Here is a 26943-nt window from a genome sequence, read left to right as displayed (position 1 = left end):
TTCCTAATATCCAATCTAAACCACGCCTTGTGCAACTTGAGACCAATTTAGGTCACTGGGGGCCAGTTTCTCTAAGAACCGGGGTTGGTGTTTAGGTCCCCACTCACAGTCAAGTTGGTCTTTGTTCCTGTGCCCAAGCCCAAGGTTTGGGGGAGTTTTCAACATCTTCCACCCTTGCCAGAGCCTCATTGATCTTTATGGGTCCCCTCTAAGTTGAGATATTCCGTGATTTCTGTGGATGAAAAGACTGAGCCTGGAGTGTTGCTCATCACTGCTACTCTCAGGAGAAACCCAATGTTGCATGTCTGGTACCTGCTCAGCATCACCTCTTATGCCTGTAAACCGTGGATGAATCCTGGGAGAAGTGATGCAGCCAGGCTATCACAGGTATTCTCCTCTTGTGGGTGTTCAAATGGGCCATTTGTCATTTCAGCAGCAAGATGACAAGAAGGCAACACACCGTTCCCCTGCAGTAAAACACAGGAGCACTTTGCAGTCTCCCCGTCATTAATCCTGCTTAAATTAAAGCTGTGTTACCATACAGTACACTGGGGTGAGCATTAGCCTGTTGGTCACTCTGGTGAGCCTTGCATCAAATGGGTTTCATCTAGGAGGACTTTTTCCCTGCTCCCTACAGCTGAGACTTTAACCTTAACCCTAACCCCTAACCCTAGCTCTCACCCTATCCCTAATTTTATAGGGATAAAATTTCTGAAAATGCCACAAAAATTGCAAAGAGACATGTAATTTTTTTTGCAGTTTGTACAAAAGCTGCTGGACTCTGTGCTCTACGTTATCTTGTATTTCTCCAAGCTGTCTATGCCAAACTATTCCTAGAAATAATACAGTAGCACTAGGTACCCACATTTTAGTTAAATTTATTGCCCAGCCTTGGTCCTATAAATGCACCTTCAGAAACTCAGTGTTTGCTTCATTTTCTTGTTGTGACACTGCCATAATCATCAATATAATGGCATTAGTAACAGTACCCAACCATAATGCTATATTAGCTACTATATTTTGGTGGCAAAAAGAGAGACTGTGTTAATCTCATCTCTTGTGCTCATCAGCTTGAGTGCTCATCTTCTCCAGATGCTGGAAGGGAGCTGGGAATGGTAAAGGAAAGAAGGCTTTTCGTCACGGGTCACATTCCCACCTGGATCATTAAGATACCTTACACAAATGCAGTATTTCTCATGATAAAAGAAAAATCAGTTATTACACTAAAAAGAAAAAAAAAAAAAGTATTTGTTTTTGTGTGATGGGTCAGAGCCTTGTGAAAACAGGTTATACTTCTGCGCAGAGAAACTGGCTGGAGATAAGACAAAAAAACCTTATTTCCACAAGCCCAGTTTTCCTCTGGGCAAAAGTGAAGATCTTGCTCCCAACATGTGCAAGTCCTGGATCTGTTGTGAGCTGTGGTTTGCATCCTTCCCTTGGTTCAAATGAAAAGCGTCAGTATTGTTTTCTACCTTTGCTAAGCCTGGAAGCTCTCACATGAAATAGAAATGTCAAGATAGTTTATAACTCAATATTACACTTGATATGGTGGAATATGTTGATCTGCAGATTTCCTTGCTTTGGGAAGGATCTCCTTCCCCTTCCCCTTCCCTTTTTCTTTTCCCTTCCCCTTCCCTTTTCCTTTCTTCCCCTCTCCTTTCCTCCCCTTTCCCTTTCCCTTTCCCTTTCCCCCTTCCTTTATTTCTTCTGTACAGGAGTGTGTTTTCATGAAGAACTTAGTAGTGCTGTGCTGAGAAACACAGATAATTGCTCTAAAAAAAAACCCCACAAAAACAAAAAAATAACCCAAACCCAGCAAACAAAAACAAGTAATCGAAGCATCTGCTTGCAAGCACAGCTGATTTCTGGTGTGAGAGGAGGGCGTTTTCTCCCTCTCTGTGCCCGGTAGTTTGTAATTGGTAAGGTGATTTAAGGAAAGCAAGGGGGAATGTGGCTTTTTTGTGTGCTGCAGGATTTACAGACCACTTCTGGAAGCCGAGGACTGGGAAGTTTGATGGCCCTGTTGTGTGAGATACTTTGTTGACCCCTATATTCAAGCATGAAGCACTGAAGAGCAAGGAACAGAAAAATCAAACCTTTTCGAGCAGCTGCTGGGGATGGGGTGAGGGAAGCAGTGGATGCTGCACACTTTGGAGTGCCATCTGCTGGCTTAGGACAAGCTTAATCAGAATCAGGAGCCTTGGTTTATAGCACTTAGATGAGAACAGCCATGGAGAAGGCTTGATGGACCGTTGATGCTTGTTATCAATTAATACCATTAAGATGAGGATAAAATCTGTAGAGAGTTGGGGTAGAATAGGATATTTTATGCTTCTGTTGAAGGCAGAGTCCATGCTTATTAGGTGGTAGAAAAGTGCGATAGGTAACAACCTTCTACATATTCTCTGTACCAAGTAGAACATACAAATTAAATAGAATTGAAATAAGTGTAATACTAATGCCTTTGTGTCTATAATATATAGTTTTTCTGATTCCTAAGGAGGAGAAATTTTATGTTTAGATCACATCTACTGGGAAGCATCAGGGACTTTAGTCTCAAGTCGTCTGGTGCTCATCTGTGGTGGAGTCTAAGGGACAATGTGGGTTCTCCCTCTCCCCAGTCCACATCATTTCACAGAATGACAGAATGGCTGGGGATAGAAAAGACCTCTGGAGATCATCTAGTTCAACCCACCTGCTAAAGCAGGTTCACCTGGAGCACCCCAAATGCAGGAGCAGCCCTTGCCCATCAATGCATATTGTGTAGACCTCACTAGGGTCTGGTAGGACCATGAGCATGTGTGTAATATATGAGAAAGGGAGTCATAGTGACATATCACTGGGTGCAGCATGGGATAGCACTAATCAGCTATTATATGAGTTGAACGGATTCAAAATGATTTGTGTTAGTAAGAATCCCCAGCTCAACTCTGTGTGTGCAGGTAATGGTGACACCAAGTGATGTTCTCATGTTGGACACCTGCCTGCTTGGTCAGAGCTGACAGACAGTCTTAGACTGGAAAAAAGTGGGACTTCAGAGAGCATTTTGCAGAGAAGTAAAGAGGGAAAGGTTTTTTTTTTCTTTACAGAGAACCACATTTTTTTTTTTTTTAAATTGCTGAGTTTAGGATCTGCATATTTTTTCTTTTGGTTTATATGTTTTGTCTCTCATACCTCTTATTTAACAAAGGTCCATCTTTTGCATGTGGGACATCATTTGTGTTCTTGTCCTGCCCCAATCCTGCTTATTTTGAGTTGTATTTTATTTTATTTTGAGGTTGGGGAACCCTCTGGTGCTGAATTTTAGTAGATGTCCTTGCAGATCTCAAACACTTTGCAAATTAAAATATTTCAACTCTATAAGGGGAAGAACCCAGCTCCATTTTACAGAAAAGTCAGAGGTAGGATGGAGATTGTAGATCGTGCAGCAAGTTACACTGAGCTCAGCAGATTTGCCTTCATCACTGTTGTAAACACAAAGTGTTTATTCCCAGAGTAACCCATGCCATGGGTTACCTGCTTTGTTATGTCTTGTGGGTTTTTTTGTGGTTTTGTTTGTTTGTTTTCATTTGTGGTGGTTGTTTTGGTTTGGTTTGGTTTTCATTATGCACAGAAGGAAATGGAGATTAGTGGGTCTGGAGCTGTGTACAAAGAGAAAAAGGTTGGGTAGCTGTCAAATGCAAGGACTTTTGACATGCAAGGATTCTGCAATATTTATGTGTTTTGTGGCTTTGTTTATCCACTGTTTAACATTGGAGTATTAGGTACAGAACTGGGAGCAGACCTGACAAGTCAGATACTTTTGGGTGGCCCCTCAGTGAGTTTGAAAGCTCCTGTCTATGAGTAGGGGAACTGAACCGTGGTGTCTTCATGGTGTGGGGATCTGAGGAACATATCTCGTTGCTTTCAGCAGGGTTGTGTTGCCATTGGCCTTCATTTCAGAGCAGGAAAGATGGAAGGGAGAATGAAAGTGTTTCAGGGAGAGTCATCTCACAGAATGACAGAATGGTTGGGGTTGGAAGGGACCTCTGGAGATCATCTAGTCCAATGCATCTGATAAAACAGAGTCAGCAGAGCAGATCACACAGGAATGTGTCCAGGCAGGTTTTCAATGTCTCCAGAGGAGACTCCACAACCTCTCTGTGCAGCCTGTTCCAGGGCTCTGGCACCTCAAAGAAGTTTCTCCTCATATTCAGATGGAACCTCCTGTGCTTCAATCTCTGCCCCTCATCCTATCTTTGGACACCACTGAAAAGAGTCTGGTCCATCCTCTTGATATCCACCCTTGAGATATTTATAAACATTGATGAGATCCCCTCTCAGCCTTCTCTCATATGACTTGTATGACTTCTTCTTCATGGAAATCATTTGGTCATTGTAGACACAGACACGAAGGCATTTTGCAAAAGTAGTGACGTGCCACATTGCTCTGTTCCGCTCCCTGAGTTTCTACTGAAGAGCCAAGGAATGAGCGACGTTGTTGGAATGAAATAAGGACTCAGCAAAACAAGTCGATTCAATGTGAATCACGCTAAGGCCATTTATTACAGAAACCAGCCTCCTTATATATGCAACTATATTCTAATCACGCGTCCACGCTCCAAGCATGGATTTGCTAAATGAGTATCGTGGGCTGTCCATGCACTGGAGTCTCACTGATGATACATCCAATGATTCACGCCACGCCAGGACCCCGGTGATTGAGGAACGCCCCTCTCTCTCACAGCAGATTCTGTTCTCAGCTTCTCGAAGCGGCCTTGAGATTCCTTTGAGCCTGACTAATTCAGCAACAAATCTTTATCTGTCAAAACCCCTCCACTCGACGTATTCAATATTTATCCAACATCATTACATTTAATATCTCTGAGCTTTCCTTTTGATATCCCCTGTTAATTCCCAACAACACAGCAGGAAACAAATCAATCTCCTTGGTCTCTGGTGCAAATATTTGGTGATAAGGTTCCTGATAAGCTTTAAATTAGCTTTCATAGCTTATGAATTCAAAGTTATACATTAGCTTCTTTACATACCATAGCAACTAGTTCCTCTTGGCTGGTTGCTCCACTGAGTATGATAAACATGACTTTGGCTTCATTGTAGGACAAGTGATGTGAGAAGACTGCTTGTCTGCAAAATCTTTTCCATCAGGAAAATTCCTTGCACTATGATTTACTCATGCCATATGTGGGAGAATTAAATTCTGGGTGAGATGCACAAAGGAAATCCCACAGGAGAAGAAATGATTTGGCAGCTGATCCATAGAGCTCTTTCAGCCACCTCTAAAGAAAATGCTGTGATGCCAGTATCAGTTTCATTACACATCTGGGCTTGACTCATCTGCTACAGTAAAAGAAGAAAGAAACCCAAAGAATAATTAAAGTTCATTATTGAATGTGTATGAAATATCACTATTAAAGTATCTACCTCACATTTATTTATAACACTTCTTCCTGACAGAGCCTGACATGTTTCACAAACACCACTGAATGATTGCATATTCTTTGCCCAAAATCTGAGGATGTTGCTCTGCATTTTATTCATCACTTGTTAAGTCAAAATTTGTGTTCCTGCACAATCGGTACATTTTCTGAGATCTCTTTCTGTAGGTACATTACTCATGAGACCTACGGGGCATATTTAGAATAAGTCAGGGTGGAAGTGCTTTCTAAGGAGTGCCAGACGGGGCACTGACCATCGGCATGACAATCTAAGAGACATGTTTTGGTCAGCAGGATGGAGTTATCAATTATGACAGTTATCCAGGACAACTGAACTAACATGTCTCCTCTTGGAAAAAATTCTGGAACTTTGGGTGCTCAGAGCCTTTTGTAAAATTCAGCCAAATGTAGTTTCCTACCAAATTCAAGCACGTGTCAACATCCTTGGGAGACTGGCCCAGGACATACCTCAAGGGCTGTCTCTTAGTTATGATCAGACTGGTCTCATCCCCTCCCATTTGCCAAATGAGACCCAAAAATAGCTGAAAAAAATATAGATTAGATATGTAGCTTGGCATATTAGCATGTCTGTGTTTGAACTGTGCAGCAGCAGGGGTAAAAACATGGGTGGTGGAAGCAAATAGAAAGACTCCAGCAGAAAGGTAATATTAACATAAACCCGTAAGGGACTTTAAAACACTGAGCCAGATCGATGCTCCTTTGATGATGGAAAGTGTCACCTCTCTCAGCAGGCAGAGTCAGTGGGTCGTAGAGCACTTTCCTTGGAGAAAGTCAGTGTGCAGCCTGATGATTATGATAAAATAAGCAGTGATATTATGGGCTCAGTCAGGTTCCACAGTTTGGTATAGAAAATATATGTCCAACATTAACTGCCAGCAATTTTCTCACTCAGTCTAATCTCAGGTCAGTAGAGAGCTTAGCATTTATCTGGAAACAGAGTTTTTTCCAATTATTTTCTTTTACCCTTTTAAAAAAAATCTCTATTACTCCCCTGTGGCAAGAAAGTTTCCTTTTCAGAAGGTGTGCAAGATGTTGGTTAATCTTCAGATATTAGTGGCAAACACTTCTCCAGGAGAAAACAGAAATTTCTCTCTATAAGTGAGATTGGTTGCTCAACCACTGCGAATGTTATGCCCCAATTGTTGTCTTCCTTATGGTAACTAAGGAACAACAACAGTAATGTATTGGCTTCCATAATGGCTACACTGACTTTGGAAAGATTCTCTGCCTTCCTTCTCCCACCCTTGTTTCTGAAATATGTCAGCATTACAGAGAGTGTCATTCCCTGTGAGGAAGATCTGCAGATGGTTCTATCCAAGACTGTGTCTTACCTTGCTGACACCCCACCTGGAGTCCTGCGTCCAGCTCTGGGGTCCTCAGCACAGGACATACATGGACCTGTTGAAGAGGGGCCAGAAGAGCCACAGAAATGACCTGAGGCTGAAAGGGCTCTGCTGGGAGGACAGGCTGAGAGAGTTGGGGTGTTCAGCTGGAGAAGAGAAGCTCCAGGGAGACCTTATTGCAGCCTTTCAATGCTTAAAAGGGGTCAATAAGAAAGATGGGGACAAACTTCTTAGCAAGTCCTGTCGCAATAGACAAGGGATGATGGTTTTAAACTAAAGGAGGAGAGATTCAGGCCAGATATGGGAAATAAATTTTTGACACTGAGGGTGGTGTCCCAGGTTGCCCAGTGAGGTGGTGGATGAACCATCCCTGTCGACATCCCAGGCCAGGCTGGACGGGGCTCTGAGCAACCTGAGCTGGTTGAAGATGTCCCTGCTCATGGCAGGGGTGGGACTGGATGAGTTTTGAAGGTCCCTTCCAACCCAAACCATTCGGTGATTCTATGAGTGGGAGATCTTTGCATTTTGGAAGCATCCTGAATCTACCCTGGCTTCCTTTCAGTTAATTTCTGTGCTTTCTTTCCTCTTTGTCCCACTCTCCCCCATTTCTGAGCATCTCCCATGTTCTTCATTCACTCTTGCTTGTCCTAGCTCTCCTTTTGTTTACATGTCTCTCTTCCTCTGTCACTATCTCTCCTTCTCCCCGTTCTGTTGCTCATATCATTCCCTTCTGTAGCAGTTTTGGCAAAGAATTAAGAGCAAAGATCACTGAGGCTATTTCCTTAACATGTGTACCCCTTTTATAGCATGTGATACAACCAGTTACATTTCTACCCATAAGCATACTATTAATGTTTAAATTGTGCCTATTGACATAATGATACCTATTGTGAGTCTAACAATACACATATTCTCAAGGAACAGCTAAGAAAACAAGATAAGAGTGTCTCAATGCCCAGGGGATATACACAGGGTGGAGAGTAATAGGGAACATTATGTATTTTGCTCATCAGCAATTTTTCAATAAAAGAGAATTTTAAAACTGCAGCAGTTTTCAGCATATTAAGTGTGTGACACTGAAGTGAATTGGAATTAGCTTGTGTCGTGGCTCCTTTCTGTGTTGTAGCAAAATATTTCTGACTCAAGTTTATAGAGTTCTTCTCCTTGATAGAAACTGTGGAGGTCCAAAGTGTTCTCTGCAAATATGGCTTTCTTCAGATTTGAAAATTTGGAGGGATGTAAAACGGGGCTGATCAGAGATTGGGAGTTCAAATGGCAAAATAGAGTCTGTTTTTCATTGATTCTGCTTTTGCCTGGTTTCTACAGTGTCCTTTAGGAGAACAGTGTTTGCCTATTTGGAGAGAAGGGTAGCAAACTTCGAAACTCGGAAAGTACAATTCTATGTCATACTAAAAAGTAACCAGATTATATGAAACCAACAGGCTCAGCATAGGTGTTTCGAATAGTTAACTATCATAAAGCTAAACAGAGGTAATAAATAACTTTTGAGGAGTCATCATGGAAAGATAAATAATCAAATATGAGTTATTACAGGTTATGGTTGGACTCAATGATCTTAAGGGTCTCTTCCAACCAAAATGATTCTGTTATTCTATGATATCCCTGAGAAATTTGCCATAAGCTTCACTAGGACCAAAATTCAATCCTCAGCAACTAAACCCCAGGAATTATAATTCTTGTTTTCTTGCTGATACTCTTCTTCTTGGTCAGGGTCGCTCCTTGGTGTAACATGAAAGCTCAGTCTGGATCTTGGGAGAGATGAAGGTGGAATCTGTGAGGAAGTCAACTTAAAAACTGTGGCTTCCCCACCACAGTACACCCTTTTTGGTCCATATCTGCCCTCCACTGATTGATTTAAATTGACCTTCAGACTTCTGCCTCCTTCTTCCATTGTTCTGAGCACTAAATCCTGGAGAAGCAGATAATTCTTGTCTTCTCTGTGTCTATTCCATAGACTCTGTAATGTCTTCAAAAGAAACAGCACTGAGCATCTGGTTTCCCCTCTCTCCCCACCACCGGTTTGTTTCTAATGAAATATTTATTAAGAGAATGATATTTGCAGGCAGAGAAGGAGATAATTCATGCGAGCAATCAGCTCTGGGTTAACTGGAGAATGAAAATGTCTTGGACCGTAGCAAAAACTCATAATCAAGGGCTCCCCAGCTATCCATCAAACAATCAATTACTGTATCCATTAGTCCCCTTTCACCACACATTAGAACAATTTACTAGACATGCTAATGTTCGGGTCATTGCTCCTTAAGGATGAGCAAATAGCAGAGGCATCTATCAAAGTTTGGTGATGCAGTGTGATCTCACACAGTGTGAATACATGGCTTAGATCACTTCATATCCTCATGGTATTATTAAGTCTATTAAGGACCTGGTCTGTGGGGGAGATGCTGGTTGTCTCCAAATCTCACCAGCTTTAGGAAACTTGTCAAAAGAAATTCAGCATTTCATATGGTTCAGCCTTCCGTGTGGTGAGATAGAAGGTCATTCCGTGTGAAACAGAGATAAACAAACTACATATCGGTAAAGCAGTGGCGGTTTTGTCTTTTCTTGGTTACGCTGACCGAATAATTACAAACGTGTTTTATACTCTTAAATGTGCCATGTGGGGGAAAATAGGATTTCTCTATGAAGAGGGAGTCCAGGCAGGTTCTAGGGCACAACCCCAGATCTGTCTTACCTGGCTGTCTGCATCTGGTACACGATAAATCTAGTGGGAACTCAAGCCGTGGCCAACGAATCTCTGTGAATTATTCCACAGTATAGATTTCGACCTCTCAAGGCAACAGTACTCTTTCTACAGTCAGTTGAAAGTAATAGACACATTTTAGTGTAGTCATCTGAGCTAAGTAGGATGGAGATATATAAATATATGTGTGTATATATATATATTTATTTTCTGGGGGCATATTGATGGGATTTTTTTGTCTTGCTCTTTTTAGTTTGTTATTTTTCTCCATAGTCTCCCTCATCCATACCTGGGCATGTGCAGTGCAGGTTCTCTGCTTCTGAGACTGACATTCAAGGCTCCTTTTACAGTTTACAACACAATCTCATGTTAAGTAGCTGTCAATCTTTTTAATCTGGAGAATAGGGCTCTTATCTCCATTGACTTTATTGACCACTGAATATAATGGGAGTCTTAATAAGGATCTTGGAGGTCAGTACTTCCAGTATCATAATGTAAACCTCGATGAGGTGGATTTCTGGCAGTTCAATTTTGCTGATGAGTTCAGACAAAGATATCTACTGTGCAAACCTCTCAAATTAGTTAAGAGGGATCCCACCAACATGCCTGTACCTCCAGTCCTGAATCAGCATTGCCTAATTTATCTCTCTTTCTCACACTGCACTGAATGAAATACTTGATGTCTGATGGGACAAACTGGCATGTAACGCTAAGTAACTGATAATAGCGTATAGCTCCTTGGTTCTATTAATGATGTATAGCTCCTTAGGAAGTGGAGAAAAGGAAAAAAAATAAGTAAGGGTGTAAGTTTGTTGGGTTGAATTACCCTTTGAAGAAGCCCTCTTTACTGTTTTGGGTAGATAGGGGGAAGAGGGAAATAAATTCCCTGCAAATACTCTTCCTGTGGTTTGTTGTAGTCACTTTGTCCCCCGAATATTAATGGCTTCTTGGACAGAGAGAGAGGACGGTGCCAGTGGGTGGGTGCCTGCATATGTGAGCACACACGTGTTAGTGTGGAGCCTCTTTTTCAGGACAGAGTCTTAGGTTATGTGATAAAAAGCTCATCTCCACACACTCAAGGAGGAACAATATGTTATATATTAGAAAATAATGTGTACCACTGCATGCACATATGTGCTGGATGACCTGGAGCAGGTCATTGCTGAGGCTGTAGGTCCTGATTTGCAAAAAAAAAAAATGTAAAAAAAGGGAACATTTTGAGGAATAAGTAGTTATTTCATAAGACATTAAGAAGCTTGAAGTGTAATCCAGGAATAGCAGAAAGTTGTTGTCTTTCCACAGAGAGGATCCTATTCTAGCTTGGTTTTGGAGCCAGAGTTCTATTTTGGGGAGTGAAATATGATTTTAATTCAGTGAGTATGTTCTAGCCTTGCAGAATCAGTTCATTTCTCCTTTATTACTGTAGGAGTGGAAAGTATCCAGATTTGAGCCCTTTGAGACTAGGTCGAGTTGTTAGGAAAATTACTGAGAGGAAACCAATCAACCATCCAACCAAATGCCCATACAGCAGTTTGCAGAGCAAACTTTAACATGTGACAATATTTTTCCCATGTTTGGGTGAAACTTTCCAACAGAAATTCATTTTTATGGCACGAGAAGTGAAGTCTTGGAGTTAATGGCTGTATCAAAAATAGCGTGGTCAGCAGGACAAGGGAAGTGATCCTTCCCCTGTACTCTGCATTGGGGAGGACACACCTGGAGTATTGTGTTCAGTTCTGGGCCCCTCAGTTCAGGAAAGACATTGAAGTGCTGGAGCGGGGCCAGAGAAGAGTAACAAGGCTGGTGAAGGGACTTGAACACAAGACCTATGGGGAGAGGCTGAGGGAGCTGGGCTTGTTTAGTCTGGAGAAGAGGAGGCTTAGAGGTGACCTCATCACTCTCTAGAACTACCTGAAGGGAAGTTCTAGCCAGGTGGGGATTGGTCTCTTCTCCCAGGCAGTTAGCAATAGTACAAGGGGGCATGGGCTTAAACTCTACCAGGGGAAATTTAGGCTGGAGATTAGAAAACAATTCTTTGCAGAGAGAGTGGCCAGGCACTGGAATGGCTGCCCAGGGAGCTGCTGGACTCACCATCCCTGGAGGTTTTTATAAACTGAGATTGGACATGGCACTTAGTGCCATGATCTAGTCAAAGGACTGAAGTTGGACCAAGGGTTGGACTTGATGATCTCTGAGGTCTTTTCCAACCCAGTTGATTCTGTGATTCTGTGAGAAGGGTGTTGGTATATACAGAGAGAGTAAAAAAGAATACAAACAGGGCAAGTAAAATAATGAGGAATAGTCTATAAACATCAGATGAGAAAATGAGGGAGCTAAATTAAGTAGTCTAGAAGAAAGTATCAATAGAGACATGATTAGACTCTATAAATACTTTCAAGGTGAAAAAAATAAATGAAGATCAGTTTTGAATTATTCAGTGAGTTAAACGATAGAAGTCAGAATGACCTCGTGTTAGGAAAGAAACATGTAGGTTAAGTGCTAAAGCTAATAAAGAACAGTTGTGTGAATGGTTAATGCTCCATCGGTTTGGAAAGTCAATAGCACAGTTAAAACATGAGTAAAATAAACAACAATAATGGTCCAATAAAAATGTGTGGCGGAAATTATCTGAATATTTATCTGTGGCCTCTCCTGCCTCTGACACAGTCAAGACATTGTCTTGGTGATCACTGCAAAAATGCACAGATTTTGGACAATTTTGTTACATGTCACGTTCTGGAGGCACTGAGCTGAAAACCTTTCAGCAATTTTTAATCTTAATCCTTTTCCTGAATGTTTTATTTTACAAACATTTTAGGTAGCTTCTCAGATCTCATGAAAGCCTTCATCAAATCAAACCTGTATGTTAATTGTGCGGTATGGGACTGAACGCTTGAGCTAAGGAAAGGTTAACATCTCTACAAACATATATCACAGAGACAGCACGGACACATGAGAATAATAATGCTGGTCTGCACTGCTTTCCTTTGCTGGCACTTCTTATTTCTTGTCACTGTTTGGAAGGTTAAATTCAACTTCATCTTGCCGTATAAAGAACTCATACGAGTTAAATTAGCAAACCACCAAATTCTTCCCATGTAATTCTCCCCAGATAAACTAATTCAGAAATAAGATTTTGTTCCCTTTGGCAATGTTTACGTTTCCCATTTTCATTATTTCACTTTTTGGTCATAAATAAGCTTCTGTCACTAAATTTACTTAATATCTTTAGTTTATTGAGACATTGTCTATATCTGTAATAACTATATCACTATTCTTGAGGAAGAATATAATTTTCTTGCCACTGTTCTTGTGTTTGCCTTTAAACCAGTAAGTATCCTGACTTCATTTGACTTGAAATCCAAGTTGTCACTCTTCATTTTTCTTGAGACTAAAGCTCACATCCTCCAAGTAGGGTGCACTAGTTGTTAAATATTTCCAATAAAATAGTGTCCTCGGATCTGTGTCACTCCTTGCTGTCACAGCAAACAGAAATCAGGGCAAGCATTCAGTTCGCTTCAGTTAAACCTATTTTTGTTAAGGTTATTTACAGGTTGGGAGAATAGACGGTGTTCAACAGGGACTGTCGCTGGTCAGGGGAAAGAACCAGACTCATCCCCTCTTGTGTGGATGTTTTAGGACAGGTAGGAGGAACAGCCACTGGGAAAGTCCTCGCTGATGTTTCTGGACTTCAGAGGAAGCACTCTTAGAGGGATAGCAACCATTTCATTAATTTAATTGAAAATGTGTTCTCTATTTCTTTAGGAGCAAATATCACAGACCTTTTGACTGCAAAAGTCCCTATTCAAATAGGCTCTGCTATGCAATGCTGTGCTATGGTTAAACACTTAAGAATATAACTACTAGAATCAAATACTTATTTCCAAGTGTCTTCCTTTCCTCCCAGCATTGACAATTGGATGATTGCGTCACATGAGCTGGAACAACTTATGTTTGGAGGTAAGGGAAGGGGAAAAATACAAAAAAAAAAAAAAGGAAAAAAAGATTGGTAGGAAGCTTAGGGAGTTAATAAACCCAATTTTGTTTTGTACTTTCAGCACACCCCTTGTTAGCTCGAGCAGATGTGTCACTTAAGAAAGACCAAGGAACTTGGCCCCTAAGCAATTCTTGATTGCAACACACAGAACCAGCAAGTAACGTTGGAACAAAGCTGCTGGGTCTTGCTAAAGCCCTATTTTATTTTATAAGTTTAAGGAAAAGCCCATAAAGATTGTGCTTTCCTGGCCTTGGTTATTTTCTTGGCCCAAGAGGAGGAGCAGAACCTCTATAATACACGTAGACAGATGTGCTCTTCCAGATCCAGCTGAGCTGGCTGAAAACACAACCCACTCAAGCTGTGCTGGGATTGTTTTCGTGGCTTTCCTGCCAGGATGGAGTTTGTGATTGTTCCCTAGTCCATCTCAAGCAAAATCAGTGGAGAAACGTCAATCCAATTGTTCTTAAGGTCACCTGCATATATATAATGATTGTTGTGGGATAAGGGACTTGCACAAAAGCTCCATGCCAGGATCACTTGCCTGGATTTATCCTTCATTAAATAATCTAAAAAAAGGATCCTAGGAAAAAACAGGCAAATCTTCAACACTACTTCTCTTGGGAAGCAGGCCAACATAATTAGCATGTAGCATGGAGGGTGTTGGTCTCTTCTCCCAAATAGCAAGTGATAGGATGAGAGGAAATAGCCTCAAGTTGCACCAGGGGACGTTTAGATTGGATATTAGGAAAAAAATCTTCATGGAAAGGATTGTCATGCGTTGGAACAGGCTGCCCAAGGCAGTGGTGGAGTCACCATCCCTGGAGGGGTTTAAAAGGCATTTAGACGAGGTTCTTAGGGACATGGTTTAGTGATAGAGTTAGGTTATGGTTGGACTTGATGATCCTGAGAGTCTCTTCCAACTGAAATGATTCTATGATTCTATGATAAATATCTTTGTTGATGTAAAGGTAAAATGTAATGTAAAATATATTTGTTAATGATTAATTCCCCCATCATCTTCACTGTGTATTTGCTTTCCTAAATCTCCTTTTATTTGAGATGCTCATGACAGCTTCAGTTCTGGTCAGTTTTGATCAGAAAGCTCAGTCTAATTAGATCTCCCTAGAGACAGAAAGTTTTCATCCAACCTGTTGAAAAAAGAAGCCAAGGTGAGACCTCTACATGCTGTCTAGCTCTTGTAAATGGGTTCACCAGAGGTTGACCACAGATCATGTAGCTGATCTGTGACAGCCTGTTGTGTAGCAGTGCTGCTAGGTAGTCCCAAATTAGAGTTTCAATATTTTCATTTTGATTCAGCTGATGTGTCTTATTTCACTGCAGGTGTCCATCATTTTGTATCCTTTTTAACATTTTTATTACCTTTGTTTGTATTTTAATTAAAACCAAAAATGTCCTGAAGAAAAACAATTAAGGTTCTTTGCATAGTATTAGTGTAATTCCTAACAAGCAGCTGCCTGCAATCAGACTTGGATCAATAGGCTTTATTGTAGCCAATTTACAGGTAAATTTTAAAAAACCCGACCAACAACAACAACAACAACAACAAAAACCAAACAAAAACAAACAAACAAACAAGCAGGTTTACATGGCACTGAGGAACTTTTGTTCCCTCTTCTCCCATCGCTCCTGTGCACATATGAAGGGTCTGTCAAAGACACTTTCCCAACTTGTGGTTTTGTCCTGTTTGGTCTCTCTGCTGATGTTGTGCCATGCTGTTGCCTTCACACTTGCTTGGAGTGGCTATTTTGGATGGGAAAAATCCTGCCCTAGACCCCAATGACTTAGTTTTCTCTCTATCAAGAGGTTGCTTTCTCAGGCGGAGATGCCACATGGGAGTCAACAATTAATTACTCAGATGGACTCTGCCTGGCTTTGACACTTTTGCTTGATTATTTTAAGTAAATAGCTTTGAGTTTATGTTTTCGGCTTACCAGCCTGTGATAAGCCCCTTATTTTGTTCTGAGTTAGTGCCAAAAAAAAAAAAAAAAAATGCCATGACCTGGAGCAAAGGGCTGAGCATCCTCTGTGATAGAAGACAGACCATTTATGTCTAGATGCCCTATGGTGAAATCCAGTGAGTAATACAAGTCTGCTGAGAAAAGCCTGTAGGTGAAAATATGTTCTGTTTGCCTGCAGAGTCATTGCTGTTGTCCCAGGGCACGGATGATAGTGATTTCTGTGCTGCAGCTTTCTGCTGTTTTCTCAGTACAATGTTGGCATTATTCAAGCTGGGGCTGTTCCATGAGTGGTGCCGGTAGCTGTGATGGGGTGAACAGGTGTCGTCCCCTTCATGGAGTCATAGAATAGTTTGGGTTGGAATGGACCTTCAAAGCTCATCCAGTGCCACCCCTGCCATGAGCAGGGACATCTTCACCAGCTCAGATTGCTCAGAGCCCTGTCCAGCCTGGCCTGGAATGTCTCCATGGATGGTTCATCCACCACCTCTTTGGGCAACTTTTGGCAGTATTTTACCCCTCTCATTGTAAAAAATTTCTTCCTCATGTCTAGCCCGGATTCTTCTGCTCCAAGATCAGACCTCATTTTCTCCTTCTCTCCCATAAAGTTGGACCCCGTTCTCACAAAGAGGCAGGACTCTTGCCTTGTCTCTCCATTCCCATCCCCATCAATTGACCATCCACCCTGACAAAGGCCCAGCGAAGCTCCTCTGAATAGCTGGTGAAAAGCTGCCTCTGATTTTTGTCCTAATTTGGGATCAAGCTTTTGGGCATTGGCTGAAGTGTTGTGAACACAGACAGTACTGAGGTTTCTAAATGGGCCATTGTTTTGTAGAGCAATCAGTAAATGACAATGTTCTTAATACGAGTCTGTGCACATTTGCTTGGACACTGAGCGGTCCACTGAAACCCAGCCAAAGGCCAGTCACTAAGAGAGATTAGAAGATTAATGCCAAAGAGCTTGTGGGAGTCAACCATGTTTCTGAAAAAAAGTGTTTGAGCGCTTAAAAAAACCCTGAGAAGTAGATGAGGATTAACAGGAGTGACTCTTCTCCAATGTACATGGCATAAAAATTTACTCTGGTTTTGCCACTAATGTGCAAATTCAAATGCTGCTTTCTACGTAGCAGCTCCTAAGATCTGCCCGTTTTCATGTTTTCCATGTAGCACAAAAGCAGTCGACATATTCCAACATCTTCCTACTTTTTCACTGCTCCATGCTATGGAGTGTCACTGTGCCCATGCAAGGGTTTGTCTCTGCTGTGAGATATCAAGATGAATTTGGCTCTTGCTTCTGTGTGAACCCAGGAAAAAAACACTTTTCCCTATTTTTTTTTTTTGTTTGTTTGTTTGTTTAATTACATGGGTGTTAATGAGTGAGCCAACAACTCATTCTCCTTCTTCTCTGACTCTCCAGCAGGACCCAGCTGTGCGACACACACGTCAAAAGGCACAAAGAGCATGGTCCTTTTTCTAGACAGCCTTGATGTGTCTGTGAGCTCTTGCAAGCTTGGTCCATTTGCACAAAAACCGGGTGCTTCAGATGTTTGATGATGGAGCTGTGAGCAGGGGAGTTTTCTGCTTCACATCAGGACCCAGGGATGCTGTACAGTGCAGCTCCCAGCCAGCAGCACCAGCCAAAACACCGTGCCAGCAGCAGGGCCATGCAGAGACGGAGAAATACAAGAATATAATTCACACAGCTAGGAAAAAAAGGCTTTTTGGAACAGCTTTAGGAATGTGATGCGATGCTGTGAAAATACCAGCGAGTGCTGTCCTTTGTGATAAAGGAGGGTTTATCCACTTGCTTTGCATGTGGAGAGATGCCACTCGAAGCTGGCGGTGGCTTTGAGAAGGATGAGTTTAGACATGTGTGATCAGATTTAAGTCATTCAATGGTGGGTTTGAAAAGAAAAGGATGCTAGATGATAGAGAGAGGAAATTTATACCGCCCTTCACTGTGGCTGTTTTGTTTCACTCACATCCCTGTGGGACCATCTATTTGCATGGAAGATAAAGTTTCCAAACCTTGAGAAAAGAAAAAGGAGAAGGACTGGAAATAGGAACAGAACAAACTACCACTTCCTTCTCTTATGGGGCACCTCTAAGAATTTTGCAGGGGATTTGGACTAGATGATCTTTCGAGGTCCCTTCCAATCCCTAACATTCTGTGATTCTGCGACAATACATAACAAAATGTAGTCCTCACAATCAACTGAATTTCACCCTAGAAGCTGATGATCTCCAAAATATCATTGTCAGGCCCACCACCTAAACCCTGTAGGAACGTCATTCCTCTTAAATTTGGTCTTCACCTTGGGGTGAAAATATGCTGTGCTTGTTAAAAGCACATTGGTTATCAGAGAGCTAAACCTCAGGCCCCTGGCTTATTTTCTTTTTCTTCATCTACCATAGATGTATCATTTAATTCTCTTACCCTGAGTACAGTAAGATCGACTCTGAACTAGAGCAGCCCTAGGTGATGAGGTCACGATTGCTCCGAATGAATTTGGCGAAGTAATAAAGTCTTGAAGGAAAAATAAAGAAGAAGAAAACAGTAGGAGGTATGAACTCAGTGCACTGTTACTAAGTCTCTTCTAGTTCCAGGAAACTAAATGGATTTTCTTAGTCTTCATGACTGCAGAGACTTAAATGATTAAATTTATAAATGCTGAAAGGTGAACTAGCAAAATAGTTTCTGCTATTACATATTTTTTCCCTAAAACTAGTAATTTCTTGCAGATTCCATAGCAGGAAACTGGTAGAAATGGTGATTTTCTTGCCCAATTGCAAGCTCACATCATTCAAAAGTAAACAATTTGATCAAGAGTGAAGACAGAAACACATGAGAGATTCTAGTTAATTTAAATAAAAATGCACTTCAACCCTTCCTTTATGTTGATTTTCCCATACTGTTTTTTTTCTCATGCTACATTGGTGCAGAGTAATCACATTTACATAACTTGAAGAAAATGCTGAATGCATTTCTGTATTTGCATGTGCTAGTGATACACACAAGAAAGATTGAAAATAACCCCCCTTAAAAGTTGTCCTTGTTGCACTAGTTTTAAGTGTGTACATGTTTGAGTGAATGGGAAGAGCAAGCGATGGTTAAATTGAGATTGTGTTTCTTCCCCCGTTGTTGTGAGAAGCTCCTCTGGTGCGATAACAGAGCTCAGATTTCCAATCGCTGCTGCGATCTGCTGTGCAAAAGATAATGCAAAGTTGTAATATCACTATTTCACTCCTCTAAAAGATTTAGAAGTCCCAGGCTGCTTGTTCTGTGCCTGCCTGAGGCCTTTCTACCTGTAATTGCTTTGGGCTTTTGCTTGGCGAGATACAGTTCTAAATCTCATCGAGTCTGCAAGGTTAGTTGTTTTGGAAGGATGGTTTGAGAAAAAAATCATCTAATCCGATTTATCTGTCTTCTTAACGTAGCTGTACATTGTAGATAGGCAGGCCAAACGGACAGATTTGTGCCATTTTTGTCTCGGACAGCTTTCAGTGCCAACGTGCTGTTAAAAATGTGTCGGGCAGAGTCATACAGTGGCATTCTGCACAGTGGCCCTCCATACAAAGTATTTTATTGATCTTTAATGCAGACATTCCAGCCTCATTATTCTACATGCAATAAAATGTGAATCTCTAAGCCTGGATGCTAGTGAGAATAGGAAATCCTCGTAAAGTGTAGCCTGGCTGTTTATGTGTCTATACATACTATAAAACAAGAGATAAATATCTCTGCATTTGCATTTTGTATGAAAGCTGGAGCCAAAATGTTACCCAAGGAGATGTGATAGTTTGCAGGAGGTGTGTTGATTACCGGCCATATCCCTGCTAGAGGTTCAGGAGGCTTCATGAGATTAGAGAAGAGCGAGCACCCTTCCTTGGTTTACTACCTTGGTCATGTAAGACCTCTAAAATAGTCTATTTTCATGGTTGCGAATTATTTCCTTGGGACAACGTAGGGCAAAATTAGCTTATGTGATTGAGACTTCTTTTACCCATGCTCATACCAACTTGGAGGTAACCAGTGCTTTTGTGAGCTGCGCTGTGCATTTCAAAAGCAGATTATTTTCTGGTGTGGGCTGGTTTTGAGCTAAGAGAAATTGTTCTGTGTAATAGAGCCAGACTGACTTTGAGACCTTGCAGTATGATCTAGAATAAGGGATATGGCTTTTGGTCTCGAGTGTCTTGCAACTAGGTGGTGATAAGAACAGCTCCAGCTCCTTGAAATGTGCATATGAATGGAGGAGTAGTCAGAAAAAGTTGACTTGTGTTCCTTCTTATTCTCGAGAATTAGATTTTCAGTTCAGTTAGGACACCCATCTTCATGGTACCAACAGCTGTGTCACAGTGGTCCTAAAATACTCCATTCATATACTCTTCCCATGTCTTCATACACAGTCAGAAATTAAACCCTGCTTTCCGGGACACAACTCCTAGTTGAAGCTGGAGTGGATGGAGATGGTGTAGAAATGGGTTCATGTTGCCTAATTTCAAGCACTGAGCTCAATTAAGTCTCCTCTTCACAGAATCACAGAGTGTTAGGGATTGGAAGGGACCTCAAAAGATCATCTAGTCCAATCAACTGCCTTTCACGCAGAGTTGAAGGTAAAAGTGTGTGAATGTCTTCCTCAGTCCTTCAACCTCCTGTCCCTGTCGTATGTTATTCATCTGGTGGATGAAGCTTATAAATCCAGCTCTGATAAATCTTAAATTTTCCTTTGAAATCGCTAAATGTTTCATTGGCAGTAAGAGCCATTGCTCATCCATCTCTGGTCAACATTTTGCATCCTTTATTTCTGATAAGGGAACAATCTTATAATGAGCAATCAGAAATGGCCTTGTTAAAGTTAGAGGTGTAAAAGGGAGCTGCAGGACTGAGATGGTACCAGCACACATCTCTCTCCAACAGGAGATTCCCTAACTCTCTAGATAAACCGTGAAGTTGTTTGTGATGTTATATTAGGTGGGGTTCATGTTAGATTTCTGCTTCTGGGCAGAATGAAGACCATATGGGTACTAGAGGAAAGGTCATTTCAGTCCCTTGCTTGGTGATTTTATGTGACGTAGGTTATGAAATTCATTATATTGCTGTGTACAAGAAGAAAAAAATGTGTGTGTTAATGGTTCTCCTCTGACCCTTCCAATACACAACTGGGGAGGGATGCTCAGGGCTGGGAGGGGGTCATTTTTGGAAAAGTCTCAGCCGTGCAGCCTCTGACGCAAAGATTTTACTGCTGATAACGTACAGATACTGGCAGAAGTTATCACCATCCAGATAAAACCTTTTTAGATTTTTTTTTCCCTTTTTCTCTGTCAGCAGCTGCATAGAGCATCTCCCCATTGGTAGAGTAAATCTGATAAAAAAATGTAGTCGTAAGCAGCAATGATTTTATCCCAGTGAAAAGATTTTATCCAACAGAAAAAAATATTGTGCCTGAGCATAATTTTTCAGATATGATGAATAACAGCATAGCATGACCCTCAGTCCTCAGAATTTAGTTTTAAAAGAACTACTGAGCATATCAGATATCCTCAACTGTTCCTCTCCTATCATTTGTTTTTTCATAGGCAGAGTTTGGTTTATAGATATATCTCAACAAAAATCTGCCAGAGGCAAATTTCAACAAAAGAACAACTTCAAGCACATCCAATTAACAATTTATGAAAGGAAATCCAAGAGAAAATTATGCAGAGATTCACAGGGTATAAAATTTGGCACTAAATCAAGTTTAATGTGGAAATGCCTGCATAGGGAGTTATGGCCCCTTGTAGTGTATTGGCAAAAGGAACTCTATCTGTGGAGGCTCATTGAGTGCCCTCTGTTCTATCTTTCCTTGCTGTTGAACGTGGCAATGAGCACAACTCAAAAGGGAATGAAGACCACTGATAAACCAAGCTCAGTCAGAAGTATTAAAAGTTATTAGATGTCTTCACACTTTTGAATCTAGGATTTAATCACAAAATCACGGAAATTAGGAGATTTGTACTATCAACAAGCACAAAATCACTTTTAATTTGTTAACACAGCCAGCCATTATACGTATCCTGGTAACAGGTCATTGTGACTATATTCAAAATTACTATGGAGCCATTTTTATGTCTGGAAGGAAATTTCAGGCCCCCTGCATCATGTTATTTCCTTATTTACTCACTCATTCAGCAGCCATAGTTGGATTTTCTCAAAAGATGTTAGGGATACAAACACACATAATTGCCTTCAGCAGCTCTGAAATTAACTTAAGCCACTACTTTGTTTAGAGAAAAAACATCTGTGTCTAGACCATTATCTATTTAAATACATGAATAGCCGGCTTTTGTAAGAGATGACTGAGCAACATCACTTGCATTGCATCTTTCTTTGGGGGGGTGTTGTTTACAGATATCAGGACCAACAATTGGGGATGACTAATAGAGTTGACACGGACCAAGATCAAGCATATTTGTGATACAGCTGTGGTATTACGTTGACTAATAGAATTTGATGAGTTGGTGGCTGTGTTGCTGGCTCTCCTGTTAATCTTGTGCTCCCACATCAGAACAGAAAACATTCAATAACTTGCAAATTTGTTATATTCCACTGAAACACATATCTTCATAGCAAAGCATGACTTTAAGTGTCCATTCACATGCGTTTAGGTCCATGGCACAGCATCCTTGCCTTGACCATAGTACAAGAATTTCATTCAATCACTGTTTTCCTGCGTCTTCAGAGGGCAATCCCTGGTGAAGATGAGAGGGCACATCTGTCACTGTAAGTGAAGCATTAGAATACCCCAAGAATTTTTTTGGTTGAGTCCATTAATATATGCTTTTGGCAGTGAAACACTCTACCAGATAAGTTAGTGTCCAAGGCACGTAATAATTAGTGAATAAAACACCCCCAGAGTATTTTAATCCTATTAAAATGTGTCTTTTAAAGTTTAAATAGATTTTTAACCTAATATTTAATGATTATTTCCTTCCTGTAACACACGCATTCTCTACAGATAACAGACCCCAGGGAAGCAGAAGGTGAAACAAAGACATTAATGTCAAAGGTTTATATCTTCTATTTACATTTTTGAAAGGTGGTTGGCTGTTTACTGCTGATTTTTCTGAATACCTCTACTTCTTCCATCACCCCACTTCCTTCATCACACTGTAAAATTGGTTTTTGCCTGCAACTGGATAATGACAGTAATAATAATGAATCACTTTTGTTAGGCAAAGTCTAGAGTTAGGCAACTGCCAGTGTTCTTTAGTTTCTAAATGAAGAAAGTATGCACTTTTTAAATAATTAGAAAAGAGTCAAAGAGTTCAAAATCGAGCCAGCTAGTGTTTCTAAACATGACTATTAGAGTTAAATATTACCCATTCCATGCCTCCCTCACAGTTCCTCCAAGGCAGGTCTCTAAGAAAACAAGAAGTAAAACACATTGTAAGTCACCTTTTTATTTATTTTTATTTCTTATTCCCCTGCCCCCCTCATACATGCTTGGTTAGGCTTCTTGTCGTGGTGATTTGGCATCATTTCCACAGAACTTCCAGTCCAGTCCTCCCAGTTCTTCCAGTCCTTCCATGCCTGTCCAACAAGCTGATCGATGGCCTTCCTTCCTCTTCACCTTGTGGGAATTCACTGCATTTCATATATTTGAAAACTTATCCATAGGCCTTAATTTCTCAGGCACAACTCATTAAAAAGCCCCAGTGTTTGTGTTTCAGATAAGCCGGGATTCACAGAACTGAACATCGCCCTGAATTTTTGGGCTTGTGTTCTCCTGTAGCTTTCAGGGACTTTGGGAACATCCAGGTCAAGAACGTGCTGTAGCAACTGCCGTTTCTTCTTCCAGCTTCAGAGCGTCAGAAGCACTCGGATTGCTTTTCCATTGTAACTACTGATGAGGTGTCAAAGTTCAGCTCAAGGCCAGTTTAAAGGATCGTGTGCATTGGTAGAAGTGAAATAGTTGTAAAACTGGAGTGTTTATTAGCTTAGGACTTGAGCTCAGCCTTCAGATTCTCCATACCAACCTCATATCAGTTCATTCCCTGAGTCCAGTCTAGACTGAACCTAACATCTCTTTAGGCTGGGATGAAAAGAAGACCTTGTTAAACCTCTTCCCCTACCTGCAGTGTAGATGCAGCTGGATCATGACCAAACTCTTTCAGTCTGGATCTGAATATAATCACAGCTCCCAAAGGCAGGATGAACATCCAGCTACCTATAAAATGATATCTGATGTATCAGCAAAATCGAGCCAGCTTGACAGCGTGAATACCATGAAACTGTGAGTGGCTCAAACTGATGATTAAGCGGTCACGTTACTATAATGTTTTTCCCTTTTTTCATCTGTATTTAGTTTATTTCATAAATAGACAAGATAATAGCCTTTTTTATGTTAAATGTTACAAGTCGGATCATAAAGTCTTCAAGACAAATGCATAAGCTTTACGTCTGCCTGAGAAAGTATCTAATTCCAGAAGAATGTGCAGGAAAATCAACTAGGTAAATGTGTCTTTTTTTCAGATGCGTGTAAATGTTTTGCTCTGTCAGAACTGTTGGTAAATTGAAGCTGGTTGCTGGGGCTCAAATTTTGCTCAGAAGACCTGGCTCCAGGTCCTAATACTTCCTTCAAGACTTGATGTGTGTCCTTACTCTTCTCCCCTTCACCTTTCCACCACTGTTTATGCAATCTATTATATTACTATTTTCTTTTCCCAAAAGAAAACTGTGTAAAACCGGACAAAACTGACACTTCCTTGCTTGCTTTCCATTCTCCCATCACAGCAGAGCCCTAGGACCCCCTTCTCTGACGTACCTGATAATGAGAAGATCTTTAACGGGGGAGATGACACGTGGCAGAACCAGAACCAGGATCAAGCCTTGCTGTCGGAAATCACGGAGAAGGATCTGGAAGTCATCCGTCAACGGGAAGAGGCCATTCAGCAAATTGAGGTTAGTCATCTTCTCCCGTCATAGTCTCAAGAGCTTGAAGTGCAGATTCCTTGTGTTGCCCTTTGCTCAACGTGATGAAGGAAATGCTGATTTATATGGCTGCCTGCACAGCATCATGGCAGAGATTATCATGTGTTTCTAAAAATGGAAATCAGTGGCAGAAAGAAGTAGAAATCCATATGATATGTAATGAAAACAACGAAAAATAATTAATGTTCAAGGCTTAATGTCTGTTTCTTTGAGATTTTTTCAGTGGGTCAGAATAGTGAGGTAGTTTAATCAAACTTGGTTTTGCAGCAAAACAACTTGCTGTCTGGATGCAGAGTTGAAACTGGAAGTTGTCACAGATCGAAAATATTCGGCTTCAGCGTTAGAGAGTATAATAGGTAGAAAAAAAGGAAATAACTTGTTAATTTTTCAAATAATTCAATATTTTTTCTTTATCAAAGTATTTGGCTTTTCTTAATGTTATTAAAAGAAGACATACTATTTTTATTCCCATTTTTTTTTAAGAAATGCTATAAAGGAAATATGAAAAAAGGGAACAAAAAGAGCATTTTTCTTTTTATGCTTCTCTTTTTATACTTTTGGGAAACTCCTGTTACTCAAGTTAAACAATAAATGAGTAAAGCCAGATCATGTTAAATGTTTCTAATTTGTATGCTTTTATAGGCCTAAACTCAAGATGAACCAAAAAGAGAGGGCTTCAGAATAATCAGAACATTTAATTAGGGACTATACTTTGTCCCTTAATTGGATTGAGCTAATTTTATCAGAATAGATTTTGGTTGCAGCATAGCAGGAATCATGATTGAGTTAACAGGGCAAAAAGGGGACAAACGTTCCTGCTGTGGGCTGATGCTTTGAGGCATTGACCTCTGTTTGCAAGCAGTGATCGCTACATATGATTCAACACTGTAAGTAAGAAATTCTGATAGTTTTATAGGAGTTGGGTCAAGGTTAGTGTATGTCTAATTTCTGTCATGGTTTGCTGGGCAGAGATGATTGAGCTTTGTGGACTTGTGTGCATTAGTAGGGATGAAATTGTTAAAGAATATTCTCACACTGAGTATCCTTGTCCATGAATCGTCCTTTCATACTTGAGGAATCTTTTTTGCATCCACTGGGTCAAACTCTAGGGAACTTTGTCGCAAGAAAATTTGTTGCATTTTTTGGGATGTTCCTGCATTTCGATGTTCAAGGAAGGTGGATGCAAAGGTCTTTCTGAAATGGTGTTGTGGACACAAAGGATATTGTTGTCATCCTTTTGTTCAAATCATGGTCATTGCCTTTTTCATTCTGCTTTTATGTTGCACTCTGTCCTCCTGAGGAAAACAAAACAAAACAAAACAAAACAGTATTTGCCCATTAGGCAATGGAGAATGACAAACCCCAAGAAGTCACCTCAGAAAGATCACAGAATTACAGAGCGTCAGGGATTGGAAGAGACCTCAAAAGCTCATCCAGTCCAATCCCCCCGCCAGAGCAGGAACACCCAAATGAGGTTACACAGGAAGGTGTCCAGGCAGGTTTGAATGTCGGCAGAGAAGGAGACTCCACAACCTCCCTGGGCAGCCTGTTCCAGGCTCTGGCACCCTCACTGTGAAGAAGTTTCTTTTCAGATGTAAGTGGAACCTCTTGTGTTCCAGTTTGAACCCATTGCCTCTTGTCCTATCGTTGGTTGTCACCGAGAAGAGCCTGGCTCCATCCTCCTGACACTCACTCTTTAGATATCTGTAAACATTAATAAGGTCACCCCTCAGTCTCCTCTTCAAGCTCAAGAGACCCAGCTCCCTCAGCCTTTCCTCACACGGGAGATGCTCCACTCCCTTCAGCATCTTTGTTGCCTTGTGCTGGACTCTCTCCAGCAGTTCCCTGTCCTTCTGGAACTGAGGGGCCACAACTGGACACAATATTCCAGGTGTGGTCTCACCAGGGCAGAGCAGAGGGGCAGGAGAACCTCTCTGACCTACTGACCACCCCCTTCTAATCCCCCCCAGGTACCATTGGCCTTCATCCCATTGGCCTTATTTTCCTGGTTCAATTCCATGCCTGTGCCACAAGCTGACTCTGCATGGGGCAGCACTGAACCACATGACCATGGTGGGGATGTTAGGGAGAGTTAAGGGAATCCAGTCCTAGCCCTACATAACTTCCAAATAAATGCAACATTCATATATTGTACAGGTTGCATATATATAAACTTTTGTAGATCCTGTGTACCTTTCTTCCTGATACGAATTTATCTCTGAATAACTTATAAGAACTATGCAGTTAATGTTGTTCAGCCTTCTGTTTTAGAAGAATGTGCATGCTTTCTTTTTACCTATTTTTCCCTATCTCTGTCACAGAATCACAGAATAGTTTGGGTTGGAAGATACCTTCAAAGCTCATCCAACCCATCTTTACCCATTTCAGGTTGCTCAGAGCCCCGTTCAGCCTGTCCTGGGATGTTTCCAGGGATGGGGCATCCACCACCTCCCTGGGCAACCTGGGCCAGGATCT

General features: G+C 41.1%; 1 protein-coding gene across 41 annotated transcripts in view; it reads left to right on the top strand.

Moving 5' to 3' along the window:
* TSNARE1 (t-SNARE domain containing 1) overlaps positions 1-26943 on the top strand; it is a 540792-nt gene that overhangs the window by 271189 nt on the left and 242660 nt on the right. For 21 of the 41 annotated variants that reach the window (XM_065054558.1, XM_065054538.1, XM_065054557.1 and 18 more), the window contains one exon: positions 24271-24438. In XM_065054558.1, coding sequence (XP_064910630.1) covers positions 24271-24438 — 168 coding nt within the window. The remainder of the gene's footprint in view (positions 1-24270; positions 24439-26943) is intronic. The other 20 variants (XR_010470816.1, XM_065054562.1, XM_065054549.1 and 17 more) reach the window with 1 other exon arrangement.

This window comes from Columba livia, chromosome 2 (genome assembly GCF_036013475.1).
Source record: "Columba livia isolate bColLiv1 breed racing homer chromosome 2, bColLiv1.pat.W.v2, whole genome shotgun sequence".
NCBI lineage: Eukaryota > Metazoa > Chordata > Aves > Columbiformes > Columbidae > Columba > Columba livia.
The sequence above is the reverse complement of the archived record's forward strand: the minus strand, read 5'-3'. Positions and strand labels throughout refer to the sequence as shown.